Source organism: Magallana gigas, chromosome 2 (assembly GCF_963853765.1).
Source record: "Magallana gigas chromosome 2, xbMagGiga1.1, whole genome shotgun sequence".
NCBI lineage: Eukaryota > Metazoa > Mollusca > Bivalvia > Ostreida > Ostreidae > Magallana > Magallana gigas.
Window position 1 is genome coordinate 5,192,460 of NC_088854.1, and position 21,487 is coordinate 5,213,946.

Sequence of the window (21,487 nt, forward strand, 5' to 3'; positions counted from 1 at the left end):
ACATTCTAAAATATAATGAAATTCATCACCAACGAGACCTTTATTACACAAAAGACATAGCCTCTCATTCAAAGGAATGTTATACCATCTGCCTGTCTCTACAGGAAAATGATGGTTTGATGTACGAAATTTAATGAATTTTTTTCTTAGTTTTACAGGTAAAACATCAAGATACTTCTCAAAGCCAAAATATGGTTTTAAAATTTTATACACATGACCTCTGGAAGAACAATTTATATCATTGGACCATATTTGCATAAATTGGTCTTTTAATCTTTGGTTTACAGTAGCAGATAACCATTCTATATTGACAAAATTATGGTTCTGCCAGACATATTGTAGCCCGCACATGTTCAAAATTCTTTGGATACAATCAATCCATGGGCTTTTACAATCGCTATTAAAATGTTGTGAAATAAATATCTGTACACTGTATATATACAATTTTGTTCTGAAGGCTTATTAGCATTTTTCACCAGTATGTAATTATTCTTATATAAACATTAATATACAACGGGTAGCGCCCTGTTTCTCCATAACATTATATCATAAAATTCGGTGTTGTACTTCTTTTTTAAAAATTAAGTACTGTTTTCAGAAATTTCCGATGTACACGTTCAATAATATCTAGATTTTCAAAGCCCCAAATTTCGCAGCCGTACAATAAAACTGGTAAAACAACCTTATCAAACAAATCAAATTGACAATTTACTGGTAAATTTAAAATTTCTAATTTTTCTTATAACACCATACATAGCCTTTTGAGCCTGTTCACACAAATGCTTTTTTGTTTTAATAAATGAACCAGTTCTTGACAGAACGATACCTAGATATTTGAATTCTTTAACATTTTCAATAACTTCTCCTTTATAATAAAAAAGCTTTTTCGATGTTGGACCTTTGGAGAAAACCATTATATTTGTTTTACTAATGTCACGGGGTCGTTATTCCTCGTACAAAATAAATAAATAAAAGGATGGTCCAGTTTCCAACATTACTTTATTATGGCATTCGTGAATAATAATGATGATAAGAAGGTGACCTGAAATGAAAACACTCATACAATTGACGCATACATTTTTATAATATTTAGATATTTTAATTTTAAGATAAAAATAATTAAAGAAAGTATTTCTCACCAAATTCGCCTTCAGTAAAACTTAATAGTAATAGTTTGAAACTAGTGACAATCTCAAACTATTAAATCAGACCAGTTGTAAAACTGTCGCTGTCTGCTGGCAAACGAGATATGTTCTAAAATTATGGTGTAAAACATTATAAATTAAGTGTTATCACTCACACTTGCGCACTGACCATACACACCCATGAAAACCTGTTTTTCCACTACCAAATATAGACATACAGTAGTAATTACCGTATTTGGTAAATCACAACCCAAAATAACACAATCACGTGACAGAACACGAATACCAGTCAAACACGAGTAAACTATGAATGAGTTAATAATGAAATGTATGGATGAATGAATGAGTAAATAAATGAATTACTAAATACTAAATTATACTCAATTGTAGCCCTGTGACATTCTCCCCCACTTAAATAAAATGTCTCCTGACATTTCTTAAGGGAGAATACTGAAAAGAATAATAACCTCTCCAAATCATATAACTTAACACTGTTACTAAATATTTAAAATATATATAATTCATATTAGAATAATATCATGTTCTACCGTCTATGACATATTCTATCGACAAAATCTAACTAAATCATCTTATCAACACTAAAATAATCATACCACATTCTACTTATACTACAAAATTAAAAAACAAATATTCAGGAAAATATGTAATTAAAATACAACACAATATGCGATTCTGTCTGCAGAATTTCACTATTCTGTCTGCAGAATTCCACTAATCTACCTGTGACATTCTCTCCTTGTCATACATACCAGACCTGAGTTTGTTGGGGAGATACCCAGGTACCATACCTTTCTGGGGGTTTTCTAACCCTTTCAGACCTCCTTGGTTCCGTTATTTCCGGTGTTGGCGATTCAAACGTTGTTGTTGAATTCCTTGTGATAGATGACCGACCTGTTGAATGAGATGATCCCATTGTGGAGTACTGCCGAGAACTATCATATGAATCTGCCGTTGATTTTCTTTCTGAAATACTCAAATTTCGTTTAGTTTTACCTTTCCTTTTTCTAATGATAGTTCCTTCATCACTGGATTCTGATTCTGAAATATCTGATTTCTCTGTTGATTCTTTTTGCTCTGATCTTGGCATCTTCTCAGTTGACTCTATATTTGAACTAGAAGATTCAGTTATGCACATAAAAGGCAATAAAAGATTTCTATGTAACGTTCTTATTTTCCCAGACACCTCATTTTTGACTCTATAAACTGGAATGTTTGAAACAGGCTGTTCTACAACAACATACGGATCTCTCTCCCACTTATCTGAGAGTTTAGCTTTGCCTGAAAACACTAACATTTTTACTAACACTCGATCACCAATATCTAGTTTCTCAAACCTAACACCGTGATCATAATTCTCTTTATACCTGTTCGAGTTCCTTCCGATGTTACCCCTTGCCATCTTGTAAGCGTAGTGTAATCGTTTCTTTAACTTCTGGGCATAGTTTTCTCTACTTCTTACCTTTTCTTGTGAATCCTCTAATCCAAGATAGGCATCGATGGCTAATCGTGGATTCCAACCAAACATAAGGTAGTGCGGGGAAAAGCCTGTAGTCTCGTGCTTTGTCGCGTTATAAGCGTGAACTAATGGTAAAACGTAAGTTTTCCAATCTTTCTTCTGCTCATCGTCGAGTGTCCCCATCATTTTGAGAAGCGTCTGATTAAATCTTTCTACCTGACCGTTACCCATTGGGTGATATGGCGTCGTTCTACTCTTCTTTACTCCGGCAATCTTGCAGAGCTCCCTAATAACACTACTCTCAAAGTTTCTCCCTTGGTCGGAATGTATACGCTCTGGGAAACTATAGTGGCAGATAAATTGCTCATACAGTACCTTTGCTGTTGTTGATGCCAGTTGATTCCTGGTCGGAACAGCCATTGCGTATCTCGTAAAGTGGTCTGTTATTACAAGTATATTTTCATACCCACCTTTTGACTTCTCCAGAGTAAGAAAATCAATACAAACAAGTTCCAGAGGTCTTGTTGTATGAATGGACACCAATCCAGTTTTTGGTATATCTCTTGTCTTGCTTCTTACACACCTCTCACACTTTTCTACCTTGTCAACCACATCTGCATACATATTGGGCCAGAAGAATCGCTGTTGAACTAACCAGTAGGTTCGATCTCGCCCTTGATGACCCATGTCATCATGCAGTCCTATGAGTACACTACTCCTATACTTACCAGGAAGAACTAGCTGACGAACTTCCTCTCCTGCAATCACCGCCTTTCTTACCAAGATTCCTCTCTCAACCACCAGTTGTCTCCATTCCCTTAAAAGTAACCTGACTGGTTCTGATTCCTGTTGCAGATTATTACCAGATGGTTTGACCCCGCCGTTTAACAGATCCTTGACTCTACTTATAACTTTATCCTTACCTTGTTCCTCTCGCCAATCGATGTTGCTAAGCTTCTGCGGTGTTTCATCGACTTCTTCTGACTTCAGCTTCATTGACTTTCCAATTACACAGCTCTCCGCTAAAGGGTTAACCTTTACCAATGCAGCTAGAGAAATAGCTTTAACCACATCCGAAAACAGTTCTTGTTGTGGTGGATTTCTTGATAACCCATCTGCATCTCTATTGAGCTTACCTGATCTATATGTAATCTTAAAATCGTAAGCTGACAATGATGCCAACCAACGATGAGAAGTAGCATCCAGCTTGGCTGTTGTAGTAACATAGGTTAGAGGATTATTATCAGTCCTTACCTCAAAGTGATTACTATACAAATAATCGTGGAATTTGTCTACTACAGCCCATTTCAAACATAAAAACTCCAGTTTATGAGCTGGGTAATGTTTCTCTGGTTGTCTTAAACCCCTACTTGCATAAGCAATAACTCGCTCAATACCATCATGTACTTGATATAAAACAGCCCCCAAACCATCTGAACTCGCATCTACGTTCAAGACAAATGGTTGGGTAAAATTGGCATAAGCAAGAATAGGAGGATTTGTAAGCTTCTGTATGATCAAACCAAAAGAATCCTGTTCTAACTCACCCCATTTCCACTCTGTCTTCTTTCTCTTCCTTGCGTTTTTCTTTGCTGCTTTGTGTGTTGGTTGTCCAATCAGTAGGTCATTCAAGGGCTTGACTATTCTGGCATAGTCCTTGATGAATCTGCGATAATATCCTGTGAAACCTAAGAAAGATCTTAATGACTTCACATTACACGGAATCGGCCAATTCTTTAAAGCAGATGTTTTATCAGGATCAGTCATAATCCCCCTTTCAGACACTACATGACCTAAGTACCGAACTTGACTTTTAAAAAATTCGCATTTCTTTGGATTTAATTTCAACTTATAGTCATGCAATCTCTGAAAAACAGACTGTAACCTCTCAAGATGTTCCGTGAATGTACTGGAAAATATAAGGATATCATCAAGAAAAAGTAAACACTCTTTGAGATTCATGTCCCCCATGCAAGTTTCCATAAGTCTTTGGAATGTTGCAGGAGCGTTGGTCAGACCAAACGGCATCCTGTTACATTCAAAGAACCCTAGTGGACCTACCGTGAACGCCGTCTTTTTCTTGTCCTCCTCTCGGATCTCCACCTGCCAGTAGCCTGACTTTAAGTCTAACTTACTGAAATAAGTAGCCCCGTCTAACCTGTCTAGCGTGTCCTCAATCCTAGGTAAAGTGTAGGCGTCCTTGATTGTCCTGTTATTTAACTTACGCAAATCGATACAAAACCTTAAGGACCCATCCGCCTTCCGGCACAAAACAACATTGGAGCAATATGGACTACTGGACTTTCTAATAGCGCCAGCCTCTAACATCTCACGTAAATTTTGTCTTACCTCTTCAATCATTCCCGGGGGAATTCGCCTGTATGGTTCTCTGAAGGGTACATCTGTCGTTAAGTGTATCTCGTGTTTCACCACATCCGTCCGCCCGAGATCGGTCGGGGATGTAGAAAACAACCCACGCCATTTCTCTAAAACACCATATACCTCCTTACACTGCTCTGTAGAAAGATTATCTGTATTTACCTTCACTCCTAAATCTGTTAATGGTTTGTGATCTTTCGTCTTGTCAGTAGTTGGTGTTTCCGGATTCCAAGTATCCATTACTCTAACCTGACTTACCTGACACAAATTTGTTTTCGGCAGAATCTTGATAACACTTGCCGATATGTTACATACCTTAACGTTGACCCTTTTGTTTCTACCTGCATTCTTCATGGATAATAGCCCTGGACAAACTATCACTCCTTGTTGCCCATTTTCAGACTGTTCTGGTAACACTGACTCTACAGAGGAATCTACATTACGAACAATACCTCTAATGTACTTAACTTCATTAGGTTCTAACTTAATAGGAAATCTGTTCGTAGTTTTTACAGGTAAACAACAGTTCAAATTCAAATTTTCAATTGCACTTTTCCAAGCACTGTCGGACCTATCTGAAAATTCTTTACAATATCGAATTACATTGGTACCCACAATGACAGGGATCTTAGAACTGTAGTCTGAAGTCTTTGTCACTAGAACTGGGACAAAAAGTGGTTCTTGGAGAAATGGTAGCTTAACAGAAGCCTCAATATAACCAAGAAATGGTAACTCACTGCCATTTGCGCCGTACACATTCAGCTGAAATTCTGAAATGTTATGTAATTCAGGCTTGTTAGTCAGAGAATTATAAAACTCTTCTGATACCGTAGTAACCATAGATCCACTATCTATGAGACCAATAACCTCTTTTTCACAAAAATTAACAGTACTTGTATTTGATGGACCAACCATTCTCTGTTCTAAAGTTGTAGGGCACTTACTTTTCTCTTCCATTTGCCCTGCAGTGGAAGAGACTACTCTTTTGGGTCACTCCTGATCCAAAGATGTATTTGTTTTTGACAATCCTCGGCCACGCCCCTTCTTTGGCTTCGCTCCCGCTTCTTGATCAACACCTGTTAGGTTTTCACCTCCTTCTGCCATATCAACAATTCAAAATCTGACAAAAACAAACTGCAAACTGATGAATTTAAAGCTGAAAATAAATCGGCACTAGAGTAAATACTTAAATTGCTCTATTGTTTTCGACCGACACTCTAGATACTTTTAAGCAACACTTAATGCAAACTAGTCTACTCACTACTGCACTAACTAATCACTACAGTTATTAATTAATCTAAGCTATATGATAAGTATAAAATCATGCAAATGAATGATAATGATAGTTGTAATAAGAACAAAAAACAGATGACAAAGAATTTGAAGTTGAACTCAGTACAAACACTTCAGAACTAGTAAACCGACTGAAAAATCAACTCAAACTTGAAACCAAAATTCAAAATGAATTTCACCGATTTTCTGCAAGATTCTCACATTCTGTAAACAATTAGTGCTTGATATGCTCAAGTAAGTGCAGTAAAGGGTTAGTAACAAATCTGATTGTCTTCGTCTGGATCTGTCAGCTGTCAATGGCCCTGAAATTTAAGTAAAAGTTATTTAGTTTACGCGAGGTTACTCAAACTCACTAACTAAACACGCAAGCTCTATCACACATGAAATGATGAATGGTACAATAGCAACATGAGAAATGAAAGAAATGATAAACAGTACAATGATAGAAATGAGAATAAACACATAAAATATATTCAGTGTAAAATTATATCACTCGCAGTCGGTCACAATAAGTTCACTGAAGTCACTCAAGCGAAACTGAGTGTTCGACTTTCCTCGCCGTCCTAGATTTTGACCCGATAACAGTCAATCCCGCACGGATCCTGTATATACGGTCGCTATCTTCCGGAATTCCAATGGCCTGGCCAGAATATTCAATACATGAAGTAGAAATAACAGGAAATACAGTGATGTATTTCACACAAAATCAAATATTTGAGCGCTCACATGAATATATATATACCGGTATTTCTGTTTTCCGGATGACGGTTTTATATTTGGAATTCGGTCACCCGAGTCGACTTTGTCGTACGCACGTGCCAGATGAAACTCCCAGTGTTTTCCACAAGTAAGGCCTATATCATGCTGGGACAGAAGTTGGAATTTACGTTGGAATATTCGTTGGATACGTTGGGCGCCATTTGTCACGGGGTCGTTATTCCTCGTACAAAATAAATAAATAAAAGGATGGTCCAGTTTCCAACATTACTTTATTATGGCATTCGTGAATAATAATGATGATAAGAAGGTGACCTGAAATGAAAACACTCATACAATTGACGCATACATTTTTATAATATTTAGATATTTTAATTTTAAGATAAAAACAATTAAAGAAAGTATTTCTCACCAAATTCGCCTTCAGTAAAACTTAATAGTAATAGTTTGAAACTAGTGACAATCTCAAACTATTAAATCAGACCAGTTGTAAAACTGTCGCTGTCTGCTGGCAAACGAGATATGTTCTAAAATTATGGTGTAAAACATTATAAATTAAGTGTTATCACTCACACTTGCGCACTGACCATACACACCCATGAAAACCTGTTTTTCCACTACCAAATATAGACATACAGTAGTAATTACCGTATTTGGTAAATCACAACCCAAAATAACACAATCACGTGACAGAACACGAATACCAGTCAAACACGAGTAAACTATGAATGAGTTAATAATGAAATGTATGGATGAATGAATGAGTAAATAAATGAATTACTAAATACTAAATTATACTCAATTGTAGCCCTGTGACAACTAACATTAAGTTTCCACCGAGATCTTAAGGCAACACTGGCGTTCCATAGTAGGTTTGGGATTTAATCGTTGTTAAACTGGTTCTCACAACAATAGTAAGTTTTACAGCTATTCTTTGATTGATCAATAAAGTAGGATTGATCTCGTTAAAGTAATGTTTTATTGAGTGAGTTGGAGTTAAAGTGACTAACGTATTCGTGAAATTGATAACTTTACCATACTCTGTATCAGTTCGAATTATCTCTATTGTTGTTTACCTTAACTCCCAAGCTCTTATTTAGCAATTTGACTCTATTTAGTTTTTAAAGTGAGTATTTTTAATATTGTTTGATCAAGCTATTAGTCACCAGTGTTAGGTAATTTAGGAGACTGTACCTTTGTATTGCGGCTTCGTGCAATTTGTCCTGGTGACTCCTTGTATTGTGTACTCTGATCGGAGACCACTGTTATTAAAGCACCATCGTAAATTGATTCAGCGTTTCCCTGTGTTTAATTTTATAGCAATCGTCTTAAACCTTTTTGGACTGGACATTGTAAAAATGGTCCTCCACTGCAAACGAGTAAACATTTCCTTATATAACTAATACCAACGTCCGAAGACCGACACGGTAATAGTTATCCGACTCTACACCACAGTTTATAAGGCATTTACGTTGAAGTTCATCAAATGTCATGCAGGTTAAAATGAATAAGAACTGCTTCAAGTTTATTATGCACTAATGTAAGGTAAACTACTCGCGAGCGGTACGTGAGTATGCATGCTCGATGTGTCACCTCGTCTCCTCCGCCAAAACGTTTTTAAGATTGACAATATTGTCGACAGGATGTCGAAATAAAATATCAAAAAACCAATGTTTACCACTAATTTGCATTGTAAACATTGATCTTTGAAATAAAATCATTAAAAACTGAGTTTAAATTATGTTGCATGCCATGTTGGGGTTTGCTTTAATGACGAGAGAGAATCTATCTATCTATCTATCTCGGACAAATTGCACTGCCTTTGCAAGTATCCTCTAGTGAAACATACAAATTTTAGAGCAGCATGCTTACAAAATACCAAATAAAAAGAATAACCGTTGCGCAAAAAGAATTTTATTCCATGGTGCCAACAAAGTAAACAATCAATTATAGTCAGTGTCAGTGTTCCGTAACTTTATTTGAAGAATCATCTGCGATAAGTTGTTTTTTTTTTTTTAATTTCGTTTATAACATAAAAATCATTTAGTACCCATAAGACTTTTTTATCATTTAATTTTTAGGTCACCAGAGCGACTCAGGTGACCTATTGTAAGTGGCCGTATTGTCCGTCGTCCATCGTGCGTCGTCCGTCATCCAACGTGCGTGATGCGTAAACAATTTTACATTTTTAACTTCTTCTAGAAAACAACACGACCAATTATTACCACTTTTTGGTTTGATGCATAATAGAAATATAAATTGTGAAATTTATGACCATACTTCCCCCGGGGCCTCATTGGCGGGACCAAAATAAGCAAATATGAGTAAACTTTGCAAAAATCTTCTTCTCTTCTCCCACACATGTTGGGGAAAAACTAAAAGCATAATTATGATGTCAATGAAGCCCTTTATCAAAATTTTAAAATTCATTTTACAGGGTCAGGGGTTTAGGCCCTAGGGCAGGACCAATATGAATATATAGTGAAAATGTATTAAATCTTCGAATATCTTTTCTCTATCCATAGAAGTGAAAGATAAACAGATTACAGGACTCTGATGTTCATTAAGGCCTTCATAAAGATTGTGTCAAAGGTTTAGGCCCTTATGTGGGGCTAACATGACCAAATAGCGAGATTGTATCTAATCCTAGAAAATCTTCCTCTCTTCGTCCACAGCAGGAGGGGTTAAGCTGAATGGATAATTGTTATATATTCATGAAACGCTCTACCTAAATTGTGAAATTTAAACCCCTAGGTCAGGAATTCAGGACCCTTGGGTAGGGCCAGTGTGACCATAATAATGTGACGCGTCATGAGACTTTGGGTCCAAATGCGGCATTTGCAAAACAAAGAATTGACGTCATAAACATCGCACGTTTTTAACAAGCCGCCGATATTTTACCCCCCAATTTATTTTTTCGCCGGAAAAGAAACAAATTGTTAAAATAATAAATAGTATGCTGTTTCTAGATTTTAGCCATGTGAAATAAAACCATTGCATATCAAGATGTAATTCATGCCTTTTTAGACCGCGTTATATTGTTTAAATACAATGAAATGAAAGCGAAAGTAGCTGTTAATGTTATCTCCCTTTTCATAAACGTAACTTCCGCTGTCAATGTAAATTATCTTCTGCTCGTTATTTTGCCCACCGTGAAATGTGTTCGTAATGTCATCATGAGTCAAAGCAGCGTGTTGTCGAGTGCCAGTACGATCCCCCCGTCAATTATAGACCAGGACGACAACGATTTTAACGACGAACTGTCGCATGTGAATGATTTGTTTTTCGGAAATGTGGAATTAAATGTCGGCGCCGAGTGCTCAGCGGTAACTAGTGGTTCTGATGAAAGTGACTGTGATAGTGAAGATGTGTGTAATGATCTGAATAACAACGATGATAATGACTTTGAAATTTCTGATTCTGACAAAAGAGAGGCGCAGTGTGTGCATGATTTTTATGAAAACACTTGTGGATGCAGCAGACTCTATGGTAAGCCATGTAGCTCCATTGTTGACAGAAATGTGATCAATGATTACAGAAACGTGTGTTTAGAGACAGACAAATCTGAACTAGATATGCTGATAAAGGTGCAGCTCTTCCATCATAGAAATAATTCTTCAGAAACATCTGCCAAGAAACACAAGACAAAGGAAAGAGAAAGGGTGAGACAAGTTTATCATTTTAGTGGAATCCAGGTGTGTAGAGAGACATTTGCTTTCGCCCATGGGATAAGTAGGAAAACCATTGATTCCATTGCTAGATCCCTTGATCAAGATGGGTTTGGTGCTAGAGTTCATGGCAACAAAGGTAAATCCCCTAAACATGCCTTAACAATGGAGGATGTGAAGAGAGTCAAACAGTTTCTTCTTAGTTATGCCAACAAATATGGACTTCCCCTACCTGGCAGGCTACCAAATTTCAGAAATGAGAAAACTATTTTACTGCCCTCTGACAAAACCAAAGCAGAAGTTCACCAGGAATATTTGACACTTGCTGATGAGATGTCATTGAGAAAGATATGCTTATCTCAATTCAAAACAGTATGGCTTGAGCAGTGCCCTCATATTTTGATCATGAAGCCTGCCACAGACCTCTGTCACACCTGCCAGTCCTTTTCGTCAACTCTTTCATGCAGCGGCAATTTGAACGAAGAGGAAAAAGAGGATATTCTATCAAAATATCAAGAGCATGTTGGACATGTCAAAGAACAGAGGGACCATTACAGGGATCAGTGTGCTGCGGCCAAATCAACATTTGTCCAACTCACCCCAGAGCAAAAAATAAGAGGTATTGCATATTCATTCTAAAGTAGGATCATGCATAGTTAAATGTATGTGTAAAATACCTAAATAATATTTGTAAAATATATATTTTTTTACATGATTTAAGAATAAGTTAGTATCATTTTGTATGTATAATAATAAATAAAAAATTTATTTTAACCAAAATATAAGATAATTACAGTGTTTGATGTGGACGTGTAATGAATTCTTTCTTTGAACTTTGCAAGTAAATGAACTCAATTTTTTTTAATATAAATTTGTTATTGAAACACTGCCAGTTTAGTTTTGCAAAAAAATAATTAAGTTTTAATGTTTTGTTTCTTTTTCTTAGGCCAGCCCCCCTGCACATTGCTGTCTGAGTTTCATTATAGCTTTGACTATGCACAACAAGTGCATTATCCTCACTATACACAACAAGTTGGGCCATTGTTTTTTAAAACACCTAGAAAATGTCAATGCTTTGGGATCTGCTGTGAGGGATCAGGTAGTTGACTATGATTCTTATCAATATCTTTAAATATACACCCTATGAGAATACATAATTATGTAACATAAAATCAAATTTATCTGAAGAGGTCTTTTTTTGTGATTTTAATGATTGCAAATTACATAGTGAAATAATTACTTTTATTTTTTATGAATTGAATGTAATGATTATATTTTTAGGCACCCAGATATTTTATCTTGTGGATGAAGCTCAGCACTCAAATAAAGGCGCAAACACTGTGACCAGTATGCTGCATCACCATTTCATGTACCATGGTCTTGGTGAAACAGATGTCAAGCTTCACATGGATAATTGCAGCGGGCAAAACAAGAATAACACAGTCATCGGGTAAATATCTCATAGAAAAGTGTAAATTAAAAAAAAAACCTTGCACTTGTTAAGTTTATGTAAAATATAAGTTTGGTTTAAGTTGCCATTTAATCTATATGTACTGTATTTGATAATGTCAATGAAACTTATTATAAGGTGCCCCCCCCCCCCCCCCCCCCCTATTCAAGGGTAAGGATCAAATGATTAGCAGATCAGAAATCTTTAACTAATTAGGAAGAAAATTGTCAGTTTGTAGTTTATTAATGCATTAAGTGTTCTCTATAACAAGAATGATTTTGCATGCTAATGATATTTTTTGCAATAGATATGGTATGTGGAGAGTAATGACTGGTCTCCATGAGTCAGTGGAATTTTCAATGATGGAAGCTGGCCACACCAAGTTTAACCCAGATTGGCATTTTGGGTTATGGAAAGTCAAATGGAGGCACTCGAATGTTGAAACCTTAGCGGAGATTGCTGCCAGCGTTTGGAAATCCTCCAGGAATGGCCACAATGTCCCGCAGTTGGTGGATGATCCTGTTGCTCCTCTCTTCTTTTATGACTGGGCAACCTTCTTCAAGAGGATCTTTAAACCAATACCCAGTTTAAAGTCATATCATCATTTTAGGTAATTTTATAAATAGATAGACTAAAGTTACACATAATACATATCAGTCTATGATTTGTATCCAATGGTTTTTTTTTGTTTTCTATCACCTAGTTTGTGGGTAATTGTAAGAATTGCTTTGAATGTTTCAGAATGGACAAAGATCATCCTGGTATTGTGTTTTTAAGGGAGTACGCAACAAGTCAGGAAGTGGCAGTCAACATCCTCAAACCTGGTGCAGCAGTTGACCCTACTGTTCTTCCATTAGTGATTCCTCCATCAGGGTTTGATGCACACAGACAGTGGTACCTATTCAATGAAGTTGCTCCCTATTGTGTCAACAAGGAAAGCTGTCCAAAGCCAACCATGCCAAAACCTCTCGTCAAGATAGACTCACCGTCACTGGCCAGGAAATGCAGCAAATGTAAACTGACTGGACACAATAAAACAACATGTAGAATATAAACTAAGTTATATCTATCCATTTAAAATGTGATGATACTTCAATGTTCACTTAAATATTGTATTTGTTCAACTTCTTTTCATATTTCTTCAATATTGATTGATGATTGGATGAATGAATGAAGGAATGAATGAAGGAATGAATGAATGAATGATTGAATGCATAAATGATTGTTTTAATTGATTAATTGATTAAAACATGATATTCAATTGTTACAAAGTTTCATTTCTTGATTTAGTTTTAAAAGTGGTTTAATTTTTTTAAACACGAATTACTTTTTCCATTGATTATCATTTTACTATGATCAGTTATTTAATAGAATGCTAACAACAATAATTTTTTTTAAGGTACTGCATACTGTACTTAATTTATCTGGTTACAGCTGGTTTAGATGGGTGAATATATGATATAACTAAATTGAAGACTGCTAAACAACAAAGAATGCATTTTAAAGTGTTTTGACATGTAACTTAATATGTGTTACATGTAATCAAACAGATGCAGAATTTATGTAGTAATTGCGCAGTAGTGCACATTAAGCAGAAATGCCTACATAGTACAGCAATCTTTGTGACGTCATATCTCAAAAACTAGCTTGTATATGAGAGTAAAATTTCATAATATTAATTTTGGACATATAAGGTGTAAGAATAAGCAAAAATCTCATTTTTGAAAATTTCCTCATTTGGACCCAAAATGTCATGACTGGTCACATATAGTCATAGGTAACCACTGAGTCATTTCGTTAATAAACTCCCAGAGAGTAGTTAAAGAACAACAAGAACAATATCTCTTAGTCATGTTTGCAAAACAGAACTTTATATGTGTTTAGATTGATTTGAATCCCATTAATTTGATCACTTTAGCACATTTATTTACTGGTGGTGTGGGCATCGAAGGTGGGCAAGTCTGAGCTCACGTATATTCACAGTCACTGCTGTCAGGTTCATTTCATGATGTACGTTAATAATTAGTATTTTCATTTTTTTTGTCATAGGATTGCCAATATCTTAAATTGAAATATAAATTGACATCTTAGTACACCCCCTTCATATAAACAGATCTGAAATTTAAAAAATCAATCATTATTATTATCAAAATAATAAAATAAAATCAAACGTGATTATTTTGAATAGAAAATTATGCAAACTTTTTTTTCATCAGGGGGATGGAGTTAAGAAACAAAAACACCAATGGTAGGCCTAATTTGGTCCTTGAGGAAGAGTATGATGAAAATTATCAACCCAGTGAGGAGGGTAAGTCACGTTTGTATAAGTGAATTTTAAATCATAACACACATTATTTTGTATCAATATACAAATACGATATAGATATATGAATAGGCATATTGTGCAATGGGCAGGAAATAAAAAAAAAACTGTCAAATTTGATTTAAAAAATGTCATTAAAATGTCACTAAAATATTAATCAAGCGTTGTACATTAAATATTTTGTATTTCCTATATTCAATCTTTATCTGATCATTGCCCATTTCTTTGAACAATATTCTATGCAATTTTCCCGCATATTAAAAAAAGACAACAAATATCAATAGAGCATATAACATTTTGAGTGCAAAATGTCAAACCAAGTGCGCCATTACTCAAATGGGATAAACACTGTCTGAGTAAATTAAATACTGGCTTTCCGCAGACCAATCGGATTTTTTAATTTTACAAAGCTGTACAATTTAATGTCGTAATGGGATCTAGTCATTGTTAATAAAGGTAAATGTTTATTTCAATCAGACTATCTCAGATTGTTGATTGATGTGCAAAAATATTTTTTTCAGAAGTTTGTGATTATGCGCAAATTATTGGGATTGATCCTAAAACAGAGCCCCACCTGATGTACATCGCTAGGAAGGGGATATGTGCCCCTCTACCAGACGACTGGAAACCATGGTAATTCAAAATGAAATAAGAAAAGATCATTCAGATACCTTATAACACTACAAAATTTAGATGACTTTAAATTTAGTTGATTGAAATTATAGAAAATGAAAAGTTCTAGCTGCAGCTCTGTAGCTCCCAGACGAACAGGACTGTAACTCCCAGGTCGTCCATCTGAATGCCCCCACCCCCTTCCCCCGGGAGCTGCAGACCTGCAGCTAGTTTAGTTCAAGAATATGATACCTACGTTAATGCTTCACTTTTTAGTCAAGGTCCACATGGAAACATATACTATTTCAATTTTGCTACTGGAGAGAGTATTTGGGATCATCCCTGTGATGAGTTATACAGAAAAATGGTCATGGAGGAAAGAAAGAAACTCTTAATAAATAGAAAAGGTAAGAGTACTAATCAAGAACTTCAAAAGAATGATTTGTATTATCAAATGCTGATAAATGATGTTCAGGCTATTCAGATATAACAGACAGACGATTAAAGGCGTAGAATGACCTCAGTATCAACAATCTTGTCCATTTACAGGTCCCAAAGCATGCAGCGGTCCCACAGCAGGAAAAGCGCGAGGTAGACACAGACTGTGTGGTACAGATGTATCAATTTTAACATGAATGAAAAAAATTCATTTAACTTCTTACGACCTTATACATGTACTCATCGTCGCAAACCACGGTTTTGAGTCCATAAGTTTCGGAGAGAATCGATGTGAATCACACGTGGGTCACCGACGATGACATGTACTATTTGAACAATGCAATTTTCTAAACAAGTGTTTGGCTGTGTTCATATGAGGTGTATAACCCCTTGTACATTGGCAAAAACAGACCATCAGAAAATACACAACTTGAACTTAAAAATAAATTGCCTATTACATTATCTATGAAATACTGGAATAAAGAATGACGTTTTCTGAATTAATCCTTTTATTCACTTCCAATGTCGGCATAATATGTAAGGGTAAGTTTACATTAAAGAGATTTTTGAAATCGGCATTATCCATGCCTATATGTCATTTTGAAACATTGATTCATATCAAATACAATAAACCAAGAGCTTAAGGATACAGCAATTGAAAGCATACATTTTTATTCACCAACTATTGAAAATTTGCCGCAAATACCATAAATGTTGATTTCATTTGTAACAAAATGTGTTTGTTTTTTGAACACATGCAAAATGTTTTATAGCAAAGGCCTCCTCAAGAAAATAATAAGTTTATCCCATTTTTTCTCAATTGAGTTATAATTATAAATACCATAGTTGCCCATACATGTTTACGCGAGTGAACACTAAAATGATTACTTTCTTAAAATAGTTAATTTATGATATTGTCTTTAATTTGTAAATTTGTTTCTTATCCAGGGGCAAATGAAGAAAATAATTTCAAATCAAAAGAAAAAAAGACAAAAGAGAAGAAAAGCGACACTGCAGAAAAGGTAAAGAATATCGGTATATCGGTTACAAATTAAGTGGTTGAAAGTTTATATGTTTGATTAAAAAGTACATGAGGTACAACTTTTCAAATTGCTGTTTAAAGAAAATCAGTAATAAATTAATTGTACAGCAAAGTCATTTAATGTTCTCATTAAAATTCATAAAAATGAAAATCAAAGATTCGTAAGGTATACATCAAAACGGTTGCAATCGGAATGTGTATCATTAGTGAATTGTGAATTTGTTTTGTTTTATACAATCAAACTTATATTAATAGTGGTGACCTTTGAATAATGAATTTGCGATTATCAAATACCTTTTTTTTCAAACAACTATTAATTTTTTTTTAGATCACCTGAGTCACTCAGAAGGCCTGTTGCTATCGGTATTCGTCCGTCTTTGTCTGTCTGTGCTTCGTGCGTTAACAATTTTACATTTCTAACCTCTTCTTGAAAACAACAAGGCCAATTGCTACCAATTTTGGTTTGAAACATTTCTATGATAAGAGAAATCTAAATTATGATATTTTATAACTTTACCACCCTGGGCCCTCATGGGCGGAAACAATTAGCAAATAAAAAAAGCAAAATTTTCAAAAAATCTTCTCTAAAACTAAATTTATGGTAATTATCTCCATGAAGCCCTTTACAATAATTGTGAAATTCATGGCCATTGGGTCAGGGGTTCAGATTCGAGGGCATTACCATATTGGCCATATAGTGATTATGTATTTTATCTTTAAATTTTCTACGCTACATATATATATATATATATATATATATATATATATATATATATATATATATATATATAGTGAACATGTATAAAATCTTAGAAAAACTTCTTGTCTACTCTATATATATTTGAGATAAATAAATGCATGGTTATAAAGTCCATGAAGCCCTCTACCAAAATTGTGAAATTTATGGTCCTTGGGTCAAAAGTTGTTCAGACCATAGGGCGGGCAAATATGGTCATATAGTGAAAATGTCTTAGAAAACATTCTTCTCTTTTCCCATATATATTTTAGAAAACTAAATGCATGGCAAAAAACCTCTACCTGAATTGTAAAATCAACGACTCCTGAGTCAGTAGTTCAGGCCATAGGGCAGGGGCAATAAGGCCATATAATGAAAATGTATCGCGTCTTTATAAACATCTTTGCTACTCCCAAATATATCTTAGAAAAACTAAGTTCATGTCTATGGAGCCATCTATCAATATTGTAAAATTCATGGCCCATAGGTCAGGGGTTCAGGCCTTTTGGGTAGGGCAAATATGGTAACATAGTGACAATTATTCAAATATTATATACATATTTTTTCTGCACTTTCACTGTCTTTGGAGTTAAACTGAATGCATTGTTATGGTGTTCATAATTTCGTCTTTTTAAATAATGAAAATTACTGCCCATGGGGCAGGTGTTAATGCTTTTTGTTTAGGAGGGAAGACGAATATGGCTGTATAGTGACGTGTATTTTTTAGGTCACTTGAGACATTTGGGTAACCTATTGCCGTTGGCCCTACGTTGTTTGTAAACAATTTTATATAGAATGTATTTAACTTCAAAACTTTAAGGTTAATTGTCACATGGCCATATTAAATTAAATATGTTCTATTTTAGAAAATATACTTTAATTTTCTGTGCATTGTATGCTAGTGTTTTTTTCGTTAAAGGCCCACAAGTCTCTTTTTACCAAAGTGTAAAGAAGTGTAAATAATTCTATTCGAGATTTTCCTGACTCTTGCTCCCACCTTTTTATGTTTTTTATGACAATGAATTGATGTAGTCTTCTGTCATCACAGCACCAATATATGTAACTTTACTCAAATGGTATCTTGTTACCATTTCCAGCATATCTTTTAATCGTTTGAGGAGTGTGGATCTGTATTTTTATCGTATTAATGTTATACTAGTATATGATGGAATGTAATACTATTGATCATGATTTTTTTTTATCGCAATTAGATACAAATGCCTGTAAGTCTTTGGGGGGAGGGGATATAGATTTGTAGTAATCTTTTACAGTGCTTGTTCATCTAAAAATTATTTTAAAAACTACTTACCCTCATCTTCTTTGAATTAGGGTTTTCATAAACTTTAAGTAGTGTCTTGTATACGGAAAGTCATATGTAACTCCAAGTCATTTTGCTGAATCATACAAGTGCACAGATGCAGTGCGAATGAATGAACTTTTTCATTTTTGTTTAAAAAAAACCACGCAAAATACAGATAGTATTATAGAGCAGCTTGAACAATAGCTGATAGGCTGCTCGTGTTAGCACACTAAGGTGTTGTTTGTATCGAAGGTGGGCAAGTCTAGGCTCATTAGCTTTATTCAGTGTTTGAAAGTCACCTCGAATTTATTTCAATTTCATGGTGTGTATTAAGTATTGGTATTTTCACTTGGTTGTCATAAGATCGCTCATATCATATGCATAAAATCGAGATACGTTTATACATTTACATCTTGGTGCCTCATCTACACTAGTTGTAGAACTGTAGCTCCATGGAAAATTCAAGGTTGACGGATTATGAAGCTACAGTTCCATCCGTACAAAAACTGTACATTTATCGCGCACATAAAGTTGCGCTGGGGTTTGGACGTACTAAACTAACTTAAAATATATTGTTTAGAAATTTTCATATCAAATAAATCGTGAGATATATTACTACTAATTCAGAACTTTGCCTGCCTCAATAGTTGATTAAATACGCTAACTGACCTCTGAAAGTGTAGTGTGTTGAATTCCCGTCAAAATCAAGACGCGTTACTTTACTTGTAAGCAAACCACACCATCTCACTTTACGGGACTATTGGGGCGTTTTAAAGATAATTAGATGCAAACAAAATAATGACATTTTAGAAATTGAGTCAGAAATTTGTTGATATCAACACTTTCACACAATATATTCCTAAAGTAGGTTGATAAGTCCAATACCGTGCACAACTTTTTGTGCGCAATAACTGTACAGGTTTTTGCTTGGATTGAACTGTAGCTTCACGATCCGTCAACCCGAATTTCTCTTGAAGCTACAGTTCTGTAGCTACCTCTGTACATACTCACATTTGAAAAAAAATCATTATTATATTACATAGAAAATTATTGCATAACATACTTCTCTTCAAAAGGTGGATGAAGGTTTGAATGCAAAACACTCACAACGAATGAACGAGAAAAAAGCTGCCATCAGTGATAGGCCTGATTTGGTCCTTGAGGAAAAATATGATGAAAATTATCAACCCAGTGAGGAGGGTATGTCACGTTTGCATTATCTAATTCTAAGTTAAACCATATATGATTTTAAAAGACGAAATTGCATGTAAAGAATAAAAAAACAGTTTTTTTTTACCTTGTAATTAGACAAAAATATTAACTATAGAATGACGCTTATTAGCATGACATATTTAACAGACACGGTCGACAGTTACTAGGTTAGAGCGACATTAAGAGTTACGAAAACAGTAATCGGTTAGTCGTATAAATGGAAAAATCTTTTAATTTAGTAACAACATTAGGCCAGGGTGTTTATTCCACAACTCCACCAAATCCTCGTTATTTTATTTATTGAAATACAGTTATTTGGGGATGTTTTGAATCACTTTTTATAATTTGGTTACAAAATCTCTATCATGCTTTCAGTGGTAATTTGGTCACTAAAGAATTATATATCATAGATTTGTATAGATACGACTAACCGGTGTATTGGTCTAAATGAGTTGAATTTGCCGATGAACAATTTTGCTATCGATTACAAACCTTAATATTGCCTGTAGAGTGAGTTTATATTTAATATAGTAAATTGGAAAGTTCGGAGGGAACCAGACAAAAACACGCAATTTTATTGAAATTATCTTATAGTAAACAAAGAATAAACAATTTAAATGTTCGCTGGCAGACTAATTTTGAAATATGATTTGTTAATTACTATTTTTTTTGTTTCCCAGAGCACCTGATAAATGAATAACAAATAGCTTAAAATAGAGAGATTTATTGTTATTGATATGGCCGCGGTGATCTTCTAAATGAGGTTGCTGCAGTGTTGTCACTCAAATATTAACAAATAATTACAAAATGTGACGACACATCAATAGGTATATTGTGCAATGTGCAAGAACAAAATAATACATAGTTCTGATTTCAAAATGTCACGAAAATGTCACAAAATGTTTATCCAACTTTGACAGCAACTCTTTATTTTTTCTACATTCAATCTCATCACTTGCATATTATTAAATTTTCCGCTTCTTTGAAAAAACCCTCAAAACAGGCAAGAAAAAACCACCAAAAACTCAATGCAAAATATCAAATCAAACGTGCCATTACTCAAAGGAATAAACACCGGTCTTTTTAACGTCAAAATAAATAGAAATAATGACTTTAAATAGACTAATCAGATTTCTAATTTTTTCGATACTTTAGACTATTTTTTCTTATGAGATGTGGCTAAACATTATTGATAAAGGTTTAAAAAGATTTTCAAACGGATGATCTGGTATTTTTAATTCATATTCATTCATCTTAGTCAATTTGCAACAATAATTTTTTCAGAAGTTTGTGAGTATGCACAAATTATTGGGATAGATCCTAAAACAGAGCCCCACCTGATTTACATCGCTAGGGAGGGGATATGTGCCCCTCTACCAGACCACTGGAAACCATGGTAAGACATGCTTTGAAATAAAATAGAGATATATTTTATAAAATATATTTATTTCATGAATATATATATTAAGATGGCTTAGTCTTCAAACTTAGTATATTGAAGTCATACAATGAATAGATCAAGAAAATAAGATCTATATTAGTGTTTCTTTTTTTTAGTAAGGATTCACAAGGAGAAATATACTACTTTAATTTTGATACTGGAGAGACTACATGGGATCACCCTTGTGATGAGTTATACAGACAAAAGGTCAAAGAGGAAAGGGCGAAACAATCAAGGAATTGTAAAGGTAAGAG

General features: G+C 34.6%; 2 protein-coding genes and 1 long non-coding RNA gene across 7 annotated transcripts in view; 2 read left to right on the top strand and 1 right to left on the bottom strand.

Annotated features, from left to right (window-relative positions):
- Window positions 1-7,264: 7,264 nt before the first annotated feature.
- LOC136272666 (uncharacterized) lies at window positions 7,265-7,529 on the bottom strand. Its single transcript, XR_010710658.1, has 2 exons — window positions 7,424-7,529; window positions 7,265-7,326 (listed from the first exon to the last, which is right to left on the bottom strand). It is a non-coding gene; the product is annotated as an uncharacterized lncRNA (long non-coding RNA).
- A 330-nt stretch (window positions 7,530-7,859) lies between these two features.
- LOC105317981 (uncharacterized) overlaps window positions 7,860-21,487 on the top strand; it is a 33,871-nt gene continuing 20,243 nt past the window's right edge. For 3 of the 4 annotated variants that reach the window (XM_066074659.1, XM_066074661.1, XM_034447151.2), the window contains exons 1-9: window positions 7,860-7,925; window positions 14,346-14,437; window positions 14,974-15,085; window positions 15,341-15,471; window positions 15,614-15,655; window positions 16,451-16,524; window positions 19,657-19,780; window positions 21,077-21,188; window positions 21,350-21,480. In XM_066074659.1, the coding sequence (XP_065930731.1) occupies window positions 14,350-14,437; window positions 14,974-15,085; window positions 15,341-15,471; window positions 15,614-15,655; window positions 16,451-16,524; window positions 19,657-19,780; window positions 21,077-21,188; window positions 21,350-21,480 (814 nt within the window). In that variant the 5' untranslated portion in view covers window positions 7,860-7,925; window positions 14,346-14,349. The remainder of the gene's footprint in view (window positions 7,926-14,345; window positions 14,438-14,973; window positions 15,086-15,340; window positions 15,472-15,613; window positions 15,656-16,450; window positions 16,525-19,656; window positions 19,781-21,076; window positions 21,189-21,349; window positions 21,481-21,487) is intronic. The other variant, XM_066074660.1, reaches the window with a different exon arrangement.
- LOC105332963 (uncharacterized) lies at window positions 9,817-13,531 on the top strand. Of its 2 annotated transcripts, none has more exons than XM_066074656.1 (5): window positions 9,817-11,298; window positions 11,626-11,778; window positions 11,961-12,129; window positions 12,437-12,739; window positions 12,871-13,531. In XM_066074656.1, the coding sequence occupies exons 1-5, from the start codon at window positions 10,068-10,070 to the stop codon at window positions 13,181-13,183; spliced, it is 2,169 nt and encodes a 722-aa protein (XP_065930728.1). In that variant the 5' UTR covers window positions 9,817-10,067; the 3' UTR covers window positions 13,184-13,531. The 2 variants fall into 2 exon arrangements, with proteins under 2 accessions (XP_065930728.1, XP_065930729.1); XM_066074657.1 differs by having other exon boundaries at window positions 12,833-13,049.

What these genes read in the sequence shown, in the direction of transcription:
- LOC105332963 (XM_066074656.1), top strand. Translation starts at nt 10,068, where the DNA reads ATGAAAGCGAAAGTAGCTGTTAATGTTATCTCCCTTTTCATAAACGTA. An exon ending in GATCTGCTGTGAGGGATCAG is followed by an intron (nt 11,779 to 11,960) that starts GTAGTTGACTAT and finishes TTATATTTTTAG; the next exon opens with GCACCCAGATATTTTATCTT. An exon ending in AAGAATAACACAGTCATCGG is followed by an intron (nt 12,130 to 12,436) that starts GTAAATATCTCA and finishes TTTTTGCAATAG; the next exon opens with ATATGGTATGTGGAGAGTAA.